At 46.3% G+C, this 19,672-nt stretch overlaps 1 protein-coding gene across 9 annotated transcripts in view; it reads left to right on the top strand.

Moving 5' to 3' along the window:
- Nucleotides 1-19,672, top strand: part of ABLIM3 (actin binding LIM protein family member 3) — a 188,576-nt gene that overhangs the window by 130,576 nt on the left and 38,328 nt on the right. For all 9 annotated transcript variants that reach the window (XR_008618141.1, XR_008618142.1, XM_055086832.1 and 6 more), the window contains 2 exons: nt 5,232-5,319; nt 17,527-17,585. Coding sequence is in view for 7 of the 9 variants with exons in the window: in XM_055086832.1 (XP_054942807.1) it covers nt 5,232-5,319; nt 17,527-17,585 (147 nt within the window). In the remaining 2 variants the exon portion in view is untranslated. The remainder of the gene's footprint in view (nt 1-5,231; nt 5,320-17,526; nt 17,586-19,672) is intronic.

Consider the following 19,672-nt stretch of genomic DNA (forward strand, 5'->3'; position numbering starts at 1 on the left):
ACCAGGGTGAGGAGTTTGTCCTTTACGGGGCAGCAGGGGCAGGGGTGTTGTAGAAAGGCCAAGCAGAAGTGACCTGCTTCAAGCTGCATCTTAGGGAGGATAACGTGATGTACATGGGCTAAATTTAGAGGAAAGAAACTGGAAGTGGGACACCAGCAAGGAGCCCTTGACCCCTCAGGAAGGACTCAGGAGGTACAGTGGCAGTGGAAGGGGCAACCACCCTGTCTACAACACTGTGGAAGTAGAATTCCAGTAGCTTTGCAACCGTGGGGCAACTCGTAGACGTAACCATCAAAGGAGAAGTGGCCAAAAGTTGAACCAAAGTGTCAAGCCCAGGTGAGAGGAAGTCTGGTGTTGCCATCCGCAGAACCGGGGGTGGCAGGGAGAGAAGCTGATCCGGGCATGTGAAACAGATCGAGTTCTCTTTGGGGTGGGATGTGGCTGAAATTCCCGGAAGGTTTCAAGAGGACAGTGAGAATATGGATCAGAGCTCAGGGACAAAGCTCAGGCCTGGAGGGACCAGTCTCAAAAATGCTAGGATTTGAATAATAGGCGGCACCATTGGAGTCATCAGGATTTCTGAGAGAGAAAGTGGGCTGCAGGCAGCCTTGAGGAGTGGCTGCTTACAGGGGGCAGAAGGGGCTGAGAAGTTGTCAGAGAACAAGGAGGAGCAGTCGGGACGTGGGGGGAGATTGGGAAGGGGTGATGAGCGGACAGAGCTCCAGAAAAGATGGGGAGTCAGTCAGGGTGTTGCGCAAATTCTACAGAGCAGGTAGGGATACGCAGGCTGAGAAAAAGCTGTGAGGTGTGGGGCAGGGTTACCTTCAGGAGAACCATTTGTTGGGCCTGCAGGATTGTGGGCAGGGGGTATCCACATTGTAGTGGGGTAAAGGGTTAGTGGCACGAGAGATCATAAAAGCAGACTTTTCTTTCGAGAAGGAAGAGAGTTCGATTACACGCAGGGCCAGGGCTGCAGATGGGAATTTGTCCCAGCATTTCCAAGCCGCTCTGAAATCGTGTCGGTGGCTGTCTTTTCCCCTGCATGTTACTGTCATTTAGCATAGTGAGAGCCTTCTCTTCTTGGGCAGCTCTTGTGACTGGGTTTCAATTGATTACATTTGTACGAGGCTCCGTTAGCATCTTTGGCGTGTTGATTTTCTTTTTTTCCTTAGAGCAGGAAGAGACTTTCAGCAATCAACTAGTTTACCCTCCTCATTTTACGTATAAGAAAAGTGAGCCCCAAGACGTGGTGCATTTCCCAGGTCACATGCAGAATTTCTAGTAAAGACAGAGCTGAAATCTAGGACTCCAGGCTCCCGTATCCCACACTGATGCCAACAGCTTTCAGCTACCCAGGGCCTTTGAGGCAGTGTGATGTATGAAAATACACAGTTGGAGTGAAACAGACTTAGATTCCAGTTTTATCACTTCTAGCCATGAAACCTTAACCAAGTCACTTTCTTTGAGTCTTAGAGTCTTTATCGATCCATGGAGAATACTACTGTTATTAACTCCTAGTAGATATGTCAATGTGAAATCATAGAAAATATATATATTGGCCTCTGCCCCTGGCTCCTGGCACAGAGCTCCTAAAATCCTTCTAATTTCCTAAGTGATAAGAGCATTAGGAGCATCTTTTGTTCTAACATTTGATCTTTGACCTCAGTTCCTACACACAGAGCTCCTAAATCGCTTGGAATTTTCTGAGGGATAGGAGCATATTTTGTTCTAATGAGGTGACTCTTGGTGGGCTCCTGGATGGGGGCTGGTCACCAGAAAAATATCAAGCCATGATTAGAAGTTTAAACTTTCAGCCCCAATTCCCATCCTCCAGGAAGGGGAGAGGGCCTAGAAATTGCGTTAATGATGGATCCTGCCTATGCAAGGAAGCCTCCGTAAACACCCCACAAGTACAGGATTCAGAGAGCTTCCAGGTTGGTGAATAGGTGGAGGTTCTAGGAGAGTGGTGCACAGTGAGAGGGCATGGATGCTCCATGCCCCTGCCCACATACCTTGTGCCTCTTCTATCTGAATGCTCATCTCTATTCTTTATCATATCCTTTTGTAATAAACCAGTAAATGTAACTGTTTCCCTGAGTTCTGTGAGCCATTCTAGCAAATTATTAAACCCAAGATGGGGGTCATGGGAACCCTGATTTATAGCTGGTCAGTCAGAAATACAGGTGACAACCTGGGACTTATGATTGGTATCTAAATTGGGGTTGGGGGAGAAAGTCTTGTGGGTCTGAGCCCTTAACCTGTGGGGTCTGACGTTCTCTCCGAGTAGAGTGTCAGAATAAATTAAATTATAGGACACCCAGCTGGTGTCATAGAGAATTGCTTGGTGTGGGATAAAAAAAAAAAAAAACACCCACATATCTGGTGTCAGAAGTGCTATGAGTGTGGTAGTAGTCTGAGAGTAAGGGACCAACACAGGAGTGTGTTTTTCCTTTATAGCTAGTCAGGACTCTTTTGCTTGCAAGTACAGAAACTATACTCAGCTGGCTCAGACCAAAAAGGAAATTTATCAGCTCCCATAATAAAAACCCAGGAGGAGTTCTTACTTCAGTCACAGCTGGATCCAGCACTCAAACAAATGCGTTTGGAATATCTTGCCCTCTTGGTGCCACTTTCTTCTGTGTTGGCTTTATTCTCAGGAAGCCTCTCCTCTATGATGGGGAAATCGGATACCATTGCTCTAGGCTTACATCCTATCAGCCAGCATTTCCGATGGAAGGCGAGCTTTCTCTTTCCTAATAGCTCAGCAAATGTCCTGGGACTGACCCTCATTGGAGAATCTCAGGCCCATCTCCAAAACAGTAGTTGTGACCATAGAGTTGGAATAACCACATGGATTGACACGGGGAATGGGTAGTCCATCCCACCAAGGAAAAGCTTGATGCTAGTCTGGAGGAAGGAGGAAGGATATTTGCCAGGCCAAAGCAACAGCTGCCCACTGCGAGGCCCAGTGCATTTCTGGGTACACGATAGGCACTTAATTAAATTCCATTTCCCCTTCCCATTCCCTCCCCAGGCCACCCCCCAATCCCTGCCTCAGTGACAGACCTCAACATGCTGAGCGCCACTCACACTCCTTCCTTCCTGGTCTGTGTCTTCTCCAAGGAGAACCACAGCCCTGTGTCCCTGTGCTGCCTTGCCTAACCTTGCTTGTGCTTCTCAGACCTCTCCAATAGGGCCCCATTTTCCAGGTACTGATACTTTGCCATTTTTCTTCACTATGTTCTAGACTTTGGCTTGTTAACAGACAGAATGTCTCATCTTATCCCACTGACTTGGTTTCCCTTTTGCTGGCACCTGCTGCTCTGCAGCCTCCCTTCCCCACTCCCTCAGGTGGTTTTTAGTGCCATTCATGGCAGGATTGCTAGATGGGTACAAAGCCTCTTGCGGCTGGAGCGGGGTGCTGGGGCGTGACATTTAGGAAGATGCCAGCTTCAGTTTTGCCAACGTGCTGTTGCCATCCTAGAAACCGGTCTATAATTGAAATGATAAAGAGACACAAAGTAGGAAGAGTCTACTAATTAAAACGATTATCCTTGTCATGGTATGGGAGAATCAGTCCCACGACATCTCAGCTTGGGAAAATTAGCAGGCTCCTTCCAAGGTTTGAACACAGTTTGCTTTGGTGACGATAAGAACATTCTGTCATTGGTGGGAGCCATGCAAACAACCAAGACTGAAAAAAGGGGATTTTGGATTTTTTTTTTTCCTTTTTAAAAAATCTGCCCTTTCCACATTCTTGCTAAATTTTTAGAATAAATCAAGTCTCTCCAGAATAGATAAGTCCATGCCCAACCAACCCTCCCCCACCCCAAAAGATTCAGGGAGAAGCCTTCAGCATTATACAGTTATACTTTCTGAATTGGAAGGAACCCATTAACATCAGACCAAGTGATGTCTGGGGGGCCTTTAACAACATCCCAGTATCCATCCATTTCCCCCAGGTTTTATCCCCCTCCCAAAAAAACCTTGCCCTAACATGCAACATATACCTTCAAAATGAGCCCCACCTTCCAACCCAATCGCTGCCCCAAGCCCCTCCCATATAGCAGTTCTAGAGCTGCCAGTGAAGGGCCCTCATGTGCCAGGTCCTCTTGGCTGGGACCGCAGGGTCAGAACTGTCGGCCTGGAAGTGAGCACTGGGCTGGTGACCGGCCCTCCAGGGAGCAGCTTTAACATTGCTTCTGGCTTCCAGTGGGACCTCGAGTCATAGCCTTCTCCGAGGGTTGTTTCTTCCCCCAAGAGATGAATTCTCAGCTGAAAATCATGTCCATTTTTACTTGAAATAATGGGTAGGGAAGGAATGTGGAAATAGGGAAGGGGGGCTCACCAAAGTCAGACTGGGGTGAACTGGGGATGGGGTGGAGATTCCCAGGTACAGCAGTCATGGGACTGGCCTGGGGGTCAGAGACTTCCCAGCAGGTCCTGGCTTTGTGGGTGCCCTTGTTTGTCCACTGAGCCCTAAAAGTGTGCCACTCTCACAGTTTTTTCCATATGCCCATGAGCCTCGTGTGCTCATTCTTACTTAATGCGATAACTTATCTTCAAGTTGGCTCCTTTACACACAAGAAAACTTATGTAATATAACAGGAAAACCAGGATCACTTGCCATATTGCCAGTGACTGAGAAAATACAGCCCTAGTGGAGGCTCCAAGCCTCACATCTGTTCTTATTCTTAAAAAGGTAGATTAGTAGGTTTTGGATAGATGTTAAAGACATACTGCACCAAACTGGTACTTTCTCCTTGAAAAAAATCAGAAGAATTGATAGAGGATTAAAAAGGACATCTTTTTTTCACGGATCCAGTGTTATTAAACCAAAGGTCTCTGTGCCACTTAAAACCATGTCATGTACCTCTGGTGGTAAGGGCCCATGCTTGGGGACATGCTGGGATGTCCTCACGGTAAGGCTGTTTTCTCATCTGGAAATAAGGAGGTAGGACCAGTGGCCTTCAAATGGCCCTTTCACTGCTGGAATAGAAGTACAGGTGTCCAGGGAAGTCCCCTGAATGCCATCAGATACCCATGGTATGGAATCATCAAGCTTCTGGTGAACTTTTAGACTGTTCTGGACTCCCCTGCATAGACTCCCAACCAGCTTCAGGGCCATGAAGATGCCATCGACACTAATGAGTTAGGAAATGTTCAAACCCAACCTGCCCCACTGGATGGCAGCCCCAGCTCTGACCTCTTTTATCTTTTTATTTCCATAGGCAGGAGGGAAGCACTACCACCCAAGCTGTGCCAGATGTGTACGCTGCCACCAGATGTTCACCGAAGGAGAGGAGATGTACCTCACAGGTAAGCAAACCTGACCCTCTGTAAGGCATTCCTATTCACTCATGAGTAGAAAGGAGATACAATCTCCTTCCATCTCAGTGTTGTCTGTGCTTTTGGCTTGTCCTCAAAATTGTGATTAATTTGCCCCTCTCTGGGTGGTTCGGGAAAGTTGCCGGTGTGGCTAATGCGAAGTGACGTGTAATCTGCCTTCTGTCCCTGTGTGCCTCCACCGGCTGCTGGGCTGGCCTGCTTCCCTGGCAATTCTCCGAGCAGACTGCCCTGGCTCTGCCAGTGGGTGGGAGGCTGAGCTGCTTGGGGCCAAGGGGTCAGAGAACAGGAGGATGTCTGAGCTGCAGAGTGTCTGCACCATCACAGCCCCTATACCCCCACCTCCCTCTCCCATCCCTTCCCCCCACATCTCAGAGCATCACACCAGGCTGCTGCTTAGTCTTCCCACGGACTCTCAGGATGCACCAAAAGGAATGGGAGGGAACCAAGAGTCTCCAAGAAGCAAATCAGAGCTGCTTTCCCTCTGCCACTTCCCGGGGTCCAGCCCTCTGGCCCCAGGATTCTTGCACCAGTCTCCTCATTAGTCTCCAGGTGCTGCTCAATCCTCCATCCTCTCACCAGTTCATCATTCCCAGGCATTACAGTGTTCTCGGCAGAGCCCTTTTGAGAGGCCTCCGGGGCCCATCCCTGCTCACCCGTGAGATACAGACACTTCAGCCTAGGATTTAAGACCCTGTCACTGAGGGCTCAAACTGCCTTGAACAAACTCAACACTTCAGCTGCCCAAGCCAACTTTCAATCATTCCTTTGTCCATTCAAATACTCTTTCTCGAGCAACTACCAGGTGCAGGCTCTGCACCAGGGTCCACAGTGAATTCCAACCTCAACCCTACCTCCATTGCCCTGTAGTCCAGGGGGGAGGTGGACCATGGTCAGTAGTCACACACATACCTGTCAACTGTGAGAAGCTCTACAAAGGGGAGGAGTGTGGGACTGTGAGAGCACGTGACGGGGTTGGCGGGGGCAGCAGAGAAGGTTCCCTGACAGTGGGCCGGGAGCTGGGGTTCAAAGGCCGAGTGGGTGTTAACTGGGCAAAGAGGGGAGGGATGGGATTCGCCAACCTGAGGGGATTGAATCTTCCAGCCTCTGCGGGGGTGAGGAAATGGCAAGTGTGGGAGACCGAGAGGAGCCAGTTTGTCCAGGGAGCAGCCAGAAGGTGAGAGATGAGGTGGGAGGTGGGCAGGGCTGGCCAGGCTGGACCTGGTGGCAGGGATGGTGTTCAGCCCCTCAGATGATCTCATGGTCCTGGTGCCTCCAAGTAGATGCTCTTCACTTGCGTGCCTCCTGAACGCTGTCCTGTGTGCCTTACTTTGGAGCACCTACCACTGTAGGCCCAGTTTAGGCACTGCCCACTTCAGAAACTCCCCAGATGGCCCCAGCCCCACCTACAACTCACTAGTCTCTCCTCCTGGAACCCCCTCAGCCCTTTGTTTGCACCTGGTCCTCTCCAGCTTGCACTGAGCCGTTGGCCATCTCCCTGAGAACCTTGCTTCTGACGTTGGCCCCTCAGCCCTGGCATTGACCCACATGCGCTCATTCTACAGGTGATTGCTGTTGGCTGAATTGCTGTACTAGCCATCCGCAGATGTTTGAATAGCCGTCTTGGGGAGGGAATTTCTTGGGGAGAAACCTTCCTCCCAGTTTCCCCACAAGGCAGATGGAAGGTCAGGGAGCATATCTTCCTGTCACGCTTGTCCTAGCCATACACGCCCATGCCAGGAGTTCCCTCAACATGTAATGAATCCCCTTTGCCTAGAGCCAGTTTCTCAACCTCAGCACTGTTGACATATGGGACCAGATAATCTTTCCATGTGGAGACTGCCCTGTGTACTACAGGGTGTTTGGTAGCATCCCTGGCCTCTGCCCACTAGATGCCAATAACGTACCCCTTCTCATTGCGACAACCAAAAATATCTCAGACATTGCCACATGTCTGTCCCCTAGGAGGCATAATCAACCTGGGTTGAGAACCACCAGCCTAGAGCTATTCAGCAGAATCTCATGCCACCTCCTAGGAATGCTAGAGCAGGGTTCCTTTGTTGGACTGAGCAAGGTGACCATTTCTAAGATGCTGTGACTCTACAACTACTTACTTGTATGTACAGTCATGCAGGTATTAGAGGTGAATGGATCCCAGGAGTCACCCTAGGCTGTAAAGTAACAACTCTTATTGTATAGATGGGGAAAGTGAGCCCCAGAGACACGAAGAGATTTGCGTGAGAGCTCAAGGGTACAGGGGGCAAAGGGGGACATGGCCTTATGACTCCCACTCCAGGGCTCTCCCCATCTTGCCTCCTGAGACCCGAGCCCTGCCTGCTACTCAGGTCTCTGAAGGACTAGGCCTCCCCCTTTCCATGAGCACTGATCCCTCAGTGCCTGGGTCCCTGAGTGGTTCCTGCTGCAGGACCCTATGTTATATGCTGGGAAGCCCACATGAATCTCAGCAGACTGCATGGTATCTTCACGGACCCTGAGAATCTGGACTTTGTGCTTGGTCTGAAAGTTTGTTGCATGAATTCCTCTTCCCCTTCTCTGATGAAGATATTTCCTGGTGTTGAAACTGCTCTCATGTTCATATCACGAGAAATCAAGGTCTTTCCCTTACTGCCTGAATTCCCAATCCTAATCGCCCATTTAGTGCTTTGAATCCTGGCTCCACCGTTTAGTAAGTTTTTGACCTTGAGTAAATCTCTTAACTCACTAAACCCCTCTTGCCTAGGCTGTAAAATGGGCTAGTAACAGTCCCTATAATATAGCAATATAGTAAGTTCCTGACACACAGAAAGCTTTTAGTTCCTTCATGTAGCAGATACATGTTGAGCGCCGCCGTGTGCCCAGTGCTGTCCTAACAACCAGAGACGTAGCCATGAGCAAGTCCCACAAGTTCCCTGCTCTCCTGGGGCTCATGTCCTCATGTATCAGTATCTTCTAAGCCCTGCTTTGGACCGGAACTTCACAGAATGCTGAAAGAGTTAAGTGATGAAGTGAGTAGCTTTGTCATCATGAGAGAGAATGCACAATCAAACCTTCAGCAGAAATGCCTCCAGGATGTGGAGATGTTCTTGGTGATAAAGAAGGGGCTGTCACCCTCCTCCTTAATTATCCCCATCCCTACCCCCCATCCCAACCAGGGCTTCTGGGAGAGTGGGAGTAATTGCAGGGCATTCAAGGACCTGCCTCGAGGGATGCTGAGTGATCCTGGAATGAGGGGGTCCAGGCCATCCACTGCTAGAGTCATGCTGACTCGGGCTGTGGACGTCTCAGGAGTGGCAGCCACCAGGGGTTTCTGCTACCACTTGTGTTTGCCTTGGACACCCTCTCCGGGCAGGGGTACCAAGACTCAAAATTATATTCCCCAGAAATGGCAAGAAAACTGTCTTTCCAGGCAGCATAGGAGTGGTGAGAACCAGCCAGGAGGACTCCTGGATCCAAGCACCAGCACTTCTGCTAATGGGTTGTGACCTTGAGAAGTAACTTCTTTCTCTGAGGTCTCTTCCTTCACCTGTCAAATGAGGATAATTACACTGTCTTTCATTCATCCACTCAAACTGAGGGCCTGCTTGTGCCAGGTGCCCAGAGATGAACGAGGCAGGGGCACTTGCTTCCATGGTGGAGTTTACTATCAGGAGCGGGAGACCGACTTTAATCAAACAGAAGTGCAAACATGCAGTGACAAGCTGTGATAAACACTGTGAAGGGGAAGTTTGGGAATAACTGGAGTATGTTATAAGGCTCCTCATCTAGTCTGGGAGGCCCGGAGAGGCTTTGCCGAGGAAGGGAAGTTGCAAGCCAAGACCTTGACATTGAGTAGGAGGTGGGAGGGTGAGAAGGGGAGGGAAGAGTGTGGCGGCAGAGAGAACAGCAGGTGCGAAGGCCCACGGGGCAGGAAGCATTAACGTGGTGGAGAAACCGAGGCAGGCCCACACACCCGCTGTGCAGAGAGCAAGCTTTCTCCACAAGGGCCTCAAGACTATTAGAGGGGAGGACGAATGTGAAGATGCTACGTGCCCCACAAAGCAACGTGCACACAAGGGAGCGGGTTAGGAAGCCTGCAAATCTTATAAACCCAGTCTTGTCATTCCCGTGGCCGGACATAACTATGTTACTGGCAACCAGCCTCAGGAGGTTCTTTTGGTCAGTTTGTTTGTGTTTTAATTGCTATGTAATGGCTTTCTGATGAGCTCTAATTGGGAGAAGTCTGACATCTGTCTGGATAAGAATTTCCGGGGCCCCAGGAGACAGGAGCAAGTTTTCTTTTATTTGTTTCAAGTTCTCTTGTGCGGTCTTTTAACTGTTTTTGTAAAGATGCCAGATTTCTAATCTGTTTGTTGTCCAAACCCTTCATTTGGGCTTCACCAGGAAATTAGGTCACTGATTTTATGCAGCAAAATATTAACCAAAATGCTGCAGGTTAAGGGCAAAACTTATACAAATACCACGAAGGTTACAGTTGCTGGATCTGTGGGAGTTTTTCTAAACCCAAAATGTGGTTTGTGAGATAGATTTTGCTCTTGTTCTAAATGTGCCTGTACCCAGGAGAAAGGAAAGGTAGGCTTTTTTCTCTCCTTCTGTCTACACTAAATGCACTTCCATTCTGCGGACCTGAGACAGAGAATAACACTGGCAACATAGGATTTAAGCTGTATGTTTTCAAATGAGTCTCTGCTCTCATTTGTATATTTAATTAAAACCCACCAGGCAGGAAATTATTTATGAGATCCTAGGACAAATCTTGCTGCTAAGGAAAAGTGTTATAACAAATTGTAGGTCCTAATAATAATAATAATAATAAATGCCATCAGCTGATATTTGCTGAGCATTTACTATGTGCCAAGCACTTTACTTTTAAATGCAGTATCTCATTTTATCCTCACAACCCTGTGAACTAAAAGCCATTCATAGACAGGTTATATCCCTGAGCCAAGGTTAGCTAGTCTGTCTTGCTTGGTTTGTTAAAGGCAATTTTTTCCATTTATTATCAGGATTCTTAGCCTGTGGTTCATAATTGCCCTTCTGAATGTGATGAAGCCCCTGGCATTGCTTGCCAGATTCTGCATATGGTGTGTTTCTCTAAGGATAGGGTCTGTAGCTTTTATCAACTTTTCAGAGCTGTCCATGGCCCAAAATAAAGTGAAACTCTTTAGTTCTGGGTTAATGCAAATCCAAAACAGAGCCCTGAAAGCTTCTTTGATAATTACACCAAACCCTGCTCTTGTATAACTGACTCTATTTCAGATCATATATTTTTTTCCTTCAGTTTAGATGATATAAGGTCCTGGTACCAGGAGGTGTGTCTTTCTGGCTCAGCTGGAGAAGCCATTGGTATTTAGCTGAGGCCTCATTTCCCTCTGACAAGTACCTCATAAGAGGTGCCCTGAGCTGATAGATGTTCAAGAGAGGTGCCGCCCATCATTATGGACTGTGGACACCAGCCCTCAGTCATCATCTCCACATCTCATCAAACCACACTTTAAAAGGCACTAACGTAATATTGGTTGCTATAATTTAGTAGCTTAACGTTGTTATTTTAAATTGGATCTCTCTACTGACAGCTTAGGTTGTAGGAGTTATGCTTAAAAACTTTAAATCTTATGTTTCCCCAATCCTGCTACATAATTTTAGACTCTTCCAACGTAGCCTGTTAACTGAACTAAATTGACATTTCCTCAAGTCTGAGTCTTCGAAGCATATTTCATTTTAAACAGAGTGCATTTTAATTTTTGATGAGCTGCAAATTTGTTTTAGATTTTTAGGGTTACCAAACATCTTGAATCATACAGAAAATATTACAGCAGAGTAGTTTAAGGTTTGTATGTAGATAGTCTGTTTCCAACTTGCTCCTCACGCCACAAACTCAAGACAGCGTGGCAGTTTTCTCACCGGTTACGTGTCACATCTACTTCACCAGCCAATTTGTCCATGTTGGTCAGAATTAGGTCCAGAGTAGCAATTTCCCTGGTTGCTTCCTCTGTTTTCTGGGAAACAAAATTGCCTGCCGGGCAAGTCGGGAACTTGTCAGATGCTCGGGTATTAGCTCAATGAGATGTTTTATTGGTCTGGACTTTTTAGGTGGCAGGAACTCAACTCGAGCAACGTTAGGTAAAAGGGGACTGATGAGCCCACAGAACTTAGGAGAGTCCAGGAGCAGCACGGCCGGGTTGAGGGGCCCACGGGGGCAGCAAGTGGTTCTTCTCCCTGCTCCTTTTTGTGCGTGGCCTCATGCTCTCCTGATCCAGACTGACTGCCTCCTTGTCAGGGAAAGGAGGGCACAGCCAGCTCCTGGGCACCGTGGGCACAGTGACGTCCCAGAGACTCTAAGGAGCCTGACTTTGGCTGCATGCCCACACCCAGGCCAGGGCAGGGAGACAGCGATGGGCGAGCAAGCAAAATATCTAAGCTCCCCGAACCCCAATTTCCCTCTCTGAAAACAGTGATAACCATAGGCCCCATGTCAGCAGGCTCTAGTGAGGACTGAACGAGCAAATGCATGGGAAAGGCTTAGCATAGAGCCTGGCACCACCAGCTCCACCAGTGCAAGCTCATGATAAACACCCAGTCGTGTAGAAATGGCCATTCCCCCTGAGCCATGACAAATAAATGCTGGCTACTGTCAGTATTACCATCCTTATTAATAACACTTAGCACAGGGCTCAGCATATGTTATTGATCATTATTATTTTTTACTCAGTTACCATTGTTATAAGGTACATAGCATAAGGCCTGGCACAGACACTCTCTAAATATTAGTTATAATAATAACAATCAGAATAATAAGAATACTCAGTGCCTGACACAGATGAAGCACTCAATACATTTGAAGTACGGTCCTAACTGTTATTAGTAGTAGCCTGTGAATTACTGGGCATCTCGGGACTGCCATTCTCTTTTCCTTGTCCTGCCTGATATCCTCCATGGTAACCAGCATCACAGTAGCCAAGCACTTTTTTCCCTTAAGCTCTTTATTAAGCTTCAAGCCCACTTGATCATGTCAGGTCCAGGCATACCGGTCTTTTCCACTTCTCCCGTGGTGCCTCATCTCTGGGCACCAGCCCAACCTACCAGGAGGGTGCGCCGGCAGCTAAGCCCAGCTTCTGTTCAGTGACTCCACCTGCCCAGCCAGCCCTCTGCTTGCTGCGTGCCCCTGGCTCAGCCAGGCGCCAGCTCTGGGAGTAGGAGAGTAAACACCACCCACCACCTTCAAGTCTCTCCATTACTCCTTTCCCCTCACCCAAACTAGATCCTGGCAAACAGGGGGTTTTGGTGGGGGACAGGAGATAATAACAACAACAACTACACTTACACAGTGCCTGCTCATGGCAGACACTGTTCTCAGTGCTCTGTGTATATTAACTCATGAATCCGTACAAACAAATGTACAAGGCAGGTACTGTAATCATCCCATCTTCTAGATGGGAAAACTGAGGCACGGAGAGGTAACTGACTTGCTCCAGACAATGCCGCTAGTAAACGATATAACCAGGATTGGAACTTCTTAAGAATATTACATTAAATAATGCATAAATTGCCTCATATATGGTGAAGATTTCCCAGTGGCCAAGATTATAGCAATGATATTGTTGTTATTACATGTTGAATTCAACAAAAGGGCTCACTCTTCTCCTCCTGCTGAGATTGGAACACTTAGTAACAAGTGAAGAGAAGAGTGCCCCATGGTTGACAGAAGTGGTCCCCCTAATGATTCAGGTGGGGAGGAATTTTTTAAATTGAGATAATATTCACAGAAAATCAACCATTTTAGAGTGAACACTACAGTAGCTTTTAGTACATTCACAGTGCTCTGCAACCACCACCTCTATCTAGTTCTCAAATATTTTTATCACCCCAAAAGGAAACCCATAGCCATTAAGCAGTTGCTTCCCATTCTCCTCCCCTGAGCCCCTGGCAGCCACGAATCTTCTTTCTGTCTCAAGACAGAATATTTTGGGTATTTCATAAAGATGTGGCCTTTTGTGTCTATCTACTTTCACTTAGCATAATGTTTTCCAGATTCATCCACATTGTACCATGTGTCAGTGTTTCCTTCCTTTATACAGCTGAATAATATTCCATTATATGGATACATCATACTTGTTTATTCAAGTGCAGATTTTAAAGGAGCCTTTCTAAGGTCCTAGCAAGGCTGTGTCACAAAGATAGTGCTTCTAACATAAAGGCAGAACTCAGAAACCTCACCCTGTTATGATCAAGAGAAATCCAGAGAAGAAACCTAACAATCTGGCTGGGATCAGAAGCTGAAAACTCAATGCCTACTTAAACGAGGGAGAAAGGCCAGGAGGCAGACAGCAGGGAGGGTCCCTGGCCACCTTCAGGGTCTGGAAGCATTCATCTTCAAAAATACTTAAAAAGAAAACAAAACACTGCGTTGGCCAAACAGAACCTTCGGGTAGGCCGGTTTCAGTCCCTGCTGTGTCTGTAAGCCTGGCTGGGCTTCTGGAAGACTGTGGCACCAGCTCCAGCTTTGGTATTGTAATCTCCACTAATGCAAAAAAAAAAAAAAAAAAAAAATTGTTGGCAAATTGAATTTACTGGTCTGGCAGAGAGGTGGGTGGGTTCCCAAACCTTAAATAATCCACAGTGTTACAGGTATGGGGTGTGCTGTAACTAGTCAGAGAGAGAAGGCTGAATGCTGACTCCGCTAAGGATTAAAAACAGCCTTAATGCCTGGCTGAGGGACAGTTTTGGAGATCTAGGTTTCTATCTCTGAGTCAGCTGGTACAGAAATAGCTAATCCTTCACTTGCATCACATTTACAGGAGGTTTTAACTTCAGAATCTGGAATTGTGGGTGATAGTCTCAGAGGATGAGCGTGTAACTCGTGGAATCAGGAGTCTAACAAGCAAAATGTGTTGAATTCTTCCAAGTTAAAGAGTTCTGTCTTGTAACATTGGTTTCTTTATCCCATGACATTCCAGGGAAACAGATTCAGAGTATTAACTGGAATTTAGGCCTGTGGTTCTCTAATTTAGAGTCACAAATCACCTGGGGAGCTTGTTAAGCCTGCAGATTCCCAGGCCCCACCTCTAGGAGATTGACTTCAGGGGCTCTTGGGGGATGAGGCTGGAGGCAGGAATCTGCATTTAAAAGCTGCTGGACAGGTGGTCCACAGGTCTCATTGTAACAAACCCCAATCCAGTAACTATTCTTATAGGCATTCAATCTGGAATTGTGGCTGTCCAATCAGAATCTAGATTATACTTGTTGTCCACATCTCTGAGTCCAGCTTAGAGAGTGCAATTGGCCTAAAATAGGATATCACATTTCTTTAGTTTATTCATTAACTCAATGAGTGTTTATTTAGAATCTGCAGTCCCTGAAGGTATATCTGTAGATAAAACAAGTGTGAACCCTGCCCCTTATTATTGAACCTACATTCTGGTCAAGACTGTTGGATAGGGGCTAAAAAATTATTCTTTTCTACATAGAAGAGCCTGTTAAGTTGGAAACAGAATCTAAGGGTTTGGAGGGTTAGTAAATGTCCGTTAGTGTAATACCACATGATGTGTCTCCTCAACAATATCCCAGCTGAGCATTTATCTACCCAGTGTGTGCTTAAATACTTCCAGCGGCAGGTAGCTCACTTTCAGAATGAACCCATTCAATCTTCAGATGTTAAAGTCTCCTTCCCTGAAACTTCTGCCCTTAATTCCTTTTTTTCTCAATTTAAAAAAATCTTTTAATTCATTTTTATACAGTTTTGAAAAGTTACTTTCCATTTACAGTTATTACAAAGTATTGGCTATATGCCCCATGTTGTACAATACATCCTTGATCCTATCTTACACCCAATACTTTGTACTTCCCACTCCCCTGCCCTTAATCCTTGTTCTGCTTTATCAGACATGATGAGCAAGTTAATCTCTCTTCCCACGGAGAGGCATTAAAATATTCAAAAACCCTTTTTCCCATTCTGTTATGTCTTCTCTTCTCCATGGAGAACACCCTGCCTTAAGGCCTAATTTTGAGTCGCCTCTCCATCCTGGTTACCATTGTCCTGTGGGTGCATATCAGTCTGTCTCTTTTTCTAAAATACAAAGATGGGATCCAGCCAGTCACTCATTCATTTCTGAATCAGGTAGTGTTTTAGGATGAGAGCTACTGACTGATGACATATGCAGACCCTAATCCTACAGGGGTCTTCATGAACAAATCATCTTTTCTTACCTTCATTTATCTAAGTTGATCGCTAACCTCCAACAAATCCCTTCCCTCTTTAATTTAAATGATACACTGCCAAAACCCAAACTTCTGATTTTTTAAAATTTCTAATTAATTATAGTTTCTTTCTCCCTTTTGATCCCTCCCCCGCCCATCCACCCCACACACACACTTCTTATAATAACCTGCTTTCCTGTATGCAGAATGCTGAAGCCATCTGTGGTTCAGCCTTATTTCAGAACAGATACGTCAATGGCATGGAGAGACCATCTAGTCTGATGCCCTCGCTTTACACACCGTTTCCCCCTCTGAGAACCTCTGTCTGACCTTTTACCTTCCCTATGCCTCTTTCACTTAATCTCACAACCTTCTGAGGCATCTGTGTCCACCTCATCCATTTCCTACAGTGACCTGTAACATGTGCTTCCTGCCAGAGCCACGGCAATAAACAACTTCTGGTGGATTCAGCAGCAACTCGGAGAGGACCAGAAATGCTCTCCCTAATAATTCCCGAAGCTAGGGTCCCAACCCCACCACTTGGTAGTGGACACACCCTAAGATTGCCGGATCAAGCTGCAGACCTAGAGTCCCTCTACTGGGCTCTGAGAGCCATTGCACTTTACATTAGAAGGAAGTCATCTCATACAGAACCAATTAGGAACACCCAAGAACATCAGCAAACAAGAATCAGAGAGCCCCATCCCACAAGTGACAAAACTGGCCCTAGAATTAGAATTTTTAAGATATAATCTCCAAGACCATCCAAAGTCCACCTCATTGTTATTCAGATGAAGAAACTAGGACGGAGCAGAGCCCCAGCAGGGCTCCTTACTTTGGGCCCCTCCTCTCACCACCATGTTTTTAGGCTTCATTGTTCAACCTTACACCACCCCCCTGTCACTTAGCCAGTATCCAGTCCTAGGGGTTCCAGGCCACACACCATAATGGAAAAGATATTCTAAAAACGAAGTCAGACAAACAAATGCCATCTGGGTGCTCAGGAATCTCGCCATTTGCTGGCTCCTTTCCTTTTAGGGTTGATTACAAGAGCACTGGCACCAGAGAGATAATATGTTCCTATTTTTCCCTCTAATCCAGGACACCTGTCCTTTCTTTGGGGAATGTGTACTATTGGGGGCTGCTTCTCAGCACGTGACCAGCCACCTGTTGCTCATGCCTTTCCAAATTGGCCTCTCCGATTTGGAGCTGGCCAGCTGGATCCCCATCCACAATAGAATGTGGGCAGCCGAATATGCTAAGTTTGAAAAGTCTGGAGTCTCTGAGAAATTAGCAGGTCAGGATAGTGCTCTCAAGCGGAATATACATCATGACACGCCCTCCCCCTAAATGTGATAGCTCTGGTAGACTGTCCTCAGGCTTTGAAGAGAAAGGAAGGCTGGAGCTCACCGCAGTCTGTGTCGCTTTATTTCACCTCCACTGCCATTCATTCATTCAACAAATATTTATTGACCACCTGCTCTGTGTCACTCACTGCCAATCGTCCACTCATGTAATCACCCCACAAACATGTACGGGGCCTCTGCTGAGAGCAAAGCTCCGTGCTGGATGCTATGGGAGACCCAGCAATGAAGAAAGCTCAGCTCCCACCCAGAAGGAGCTCTTAATTTAGTGGGAGTGATAAATCCACAAGCTACTATGTTTTAAGGCCATATGTGCTGGGAATGATACGAAGAACGATGGATCATAGAGGAGAGAGAAGTCACTCCCAGCTGGCAGGTAAGAAGGGTCACAGGATGTCATGTGAGATGTGGACCTTGAGAAAGGGCAGGGTTTGGACAGGCAGAGTGCATGGGTGGTTGAGTCGATGTGGCGGCAGATATCTGAAAACCAGGGGGTCCTCCTGGCTGCTGTGCAGGGCACATGCGCTGCCAGGGGAGTAAATGGAGGTGGAGGATGGGGAGAGACCCCAAATTCTAGTAGGTGTGAAAGGTCTGAGGCTTTGTTATTTTCCTGGCCCCTTAGGCTCTGAGGTTTGGCACCCCATCTGCAAACAGGCAGCCCGGGCAGAGAAGAAGTTAAAGGTAAGCAAGCTGGTGGTGATACCAAACCAGCTACTTCTAGACACAGGCTGGGGGCACTGTGCTTTACTAGAGAGTCATTCCTTAGTGTGTACACTTTCAAATGTGTGCCTGTACCCTTGGATTTCCTTAATAGTAACATCCACCTCATGGGGTTTTTGAAGGGATTAAGACCTTGGATGTGAGAGCACTTTGAAAACGGTAAAGCACTGTATGAATATGAGTTTTTAGTGTTTCTGGGGTGAGGCTATACCCTTCCCATTACTTACCAAGATGGTGACCTCTCTGAGGCACGTAGGCCGTGGTTTTTCCCCAGCCGAAGGTCATTAATAACAGTGGTTAAAATTGTCACAGAAATGGACAGTTTGCAAGGCATCTTCACAGCCACCGTCTGATTTGATTTAACACCATTGGGCAGGTGGGTTAGGAATTGTATCTTTGCTTTGCTTGTGAGAAAACCAAGGCCTTAAAGAGGGCGGTGACTTGCCCACAGTAATGCAGCCAGGCAGAAGCACAGCCAGTGTCCGCAGGCACACGCTAGAGCAGCTGAGGTCCTGTGTCCCTCTGAATGACTGTGATCTGACAAGTACTATGAAGTCCTGTGAATCTGGGTTCTTGATCCAAGGACTGCAGGAGGGGTGGGGCACAGCTCCTGAGTCTTTGATGGCATGGAGGGGAGACCTGGGTTGTGTGTTGGGGGACCCCTCAATGATCTCCAAGGTGTCTCTACACTCTGGCCCCCAGATATCAACTTGGCCCTTGGGACGCTATTAAAGTTACCTGCTAGAATCTCAACTAAAAACACATGTGTACAGTTTCTGACCAGCTGGTTAAACATTATCCCCTTTGCCATCTCATCTGTTTCATTTGTGAAAGAGCTGGTCTACTGGTGCATATTTTTTTTGAGCTGTGAGTTTTTTCCCCTGTTTCTTCCAAGGCTTCTCCCTTTTAAGGTATAAGAAAACCTTATTGTCCTTTTCTTCCACAGTTTCCTTCTCTTTGTTGGCATTTCTCAAATTTCAGTTATCCCTCTACAACCCCGATGCTTTTTGCTGTATCTGTGTATCACCGGTATTATTATATGCTTCATTTTTTTCTTTACATCAACTCACTACTTTTTACTTAATCAAACTTATTTGAAAATAAAACTTTTTATCACCCAGTGGAAAACCAGTATTATTTTTTATAAATAGAAGGTTAACCCTAAAATAAATTCATTGAAAATGAACTATTTCGTAACAATAACTCTTAGAAATTCTAGCTAAATCATGTTACCTGAACTCTCTTTATTTAAAAAAAAGGAGTGGGGGGTGAGGTGTGGAAGGTGGAATTAGCAATTGTTATTGAAATGTATTAGGACCGAATTAAGACTTCCTCCTTGATCTAACCAAGAGGACTGAAATAGAATTTTACATTTTATTCTCTCACTCTGTGACTCAGTATTATCAAATTTTCTGCCAAAATTCATCTCCCCAGAGCCACACTAGTTCGCAATCTACAGTTTGGGAAACAGTGCTATATAGTCCAACTTAGAATGCTTTACATTGCAGGATGAGAGGTCTGGAAGGGAATGTAGCAGTCCTTGAGACCAGCCCCTGCATTTCACAGATCAGGAATTCAAGATCCCTAAAATCGCAGAGTTTACCAGTGGTCCTTGATTTCCAATCTGTTTACTTTTTAACCACATCATGCTCTTAGATGCAGCAAGATAAACATTGTGCTGTTCTGTTAAAGGAGCCATTAGTCCATCATTGCCATTGTTCAGAGAAAGATTTTTTAAGTTTCTCACTTAGGTTGATGTCATTTTGCAATGGATACACTATAAAAAGAATCAGTATATTGTGCAATTACATGACGTTTAACCTATGTTTATGTTTTGTATAAACAAACTGCTAAGGAATGATGCTAACTAGTTTTATTCACTTAAAGTAAATACTTTATTGACTGGGATAAGCCAAAATGAAGAGTTTTATGAGTAGCTTCCTATCTAAAAGGCCAGTTAAAAATATGTTAAAAAAAAAAATCCTGTTCAACAGCATAAAGTCCTGTGCATTTCCAGTTTCATTCACAGTCAGACATTGATTAAAAAG

The sequence above is a fragment of the Physeter macrocephalus genome, chromosome 8 (assembly GCF_002837175.3).
Source record: "Physeter macrocephalus isolate SW-GA chromosome 8, ASM283717v5, whole genome shotgun sequence".
In the NCBI taxonomy this organism is placed as follows: Eukaryota; Metazoa; Chordata; class Mammalia; order Artiodactyla; family Physeteridae; genus Physeter; species Physeter macrocephalus.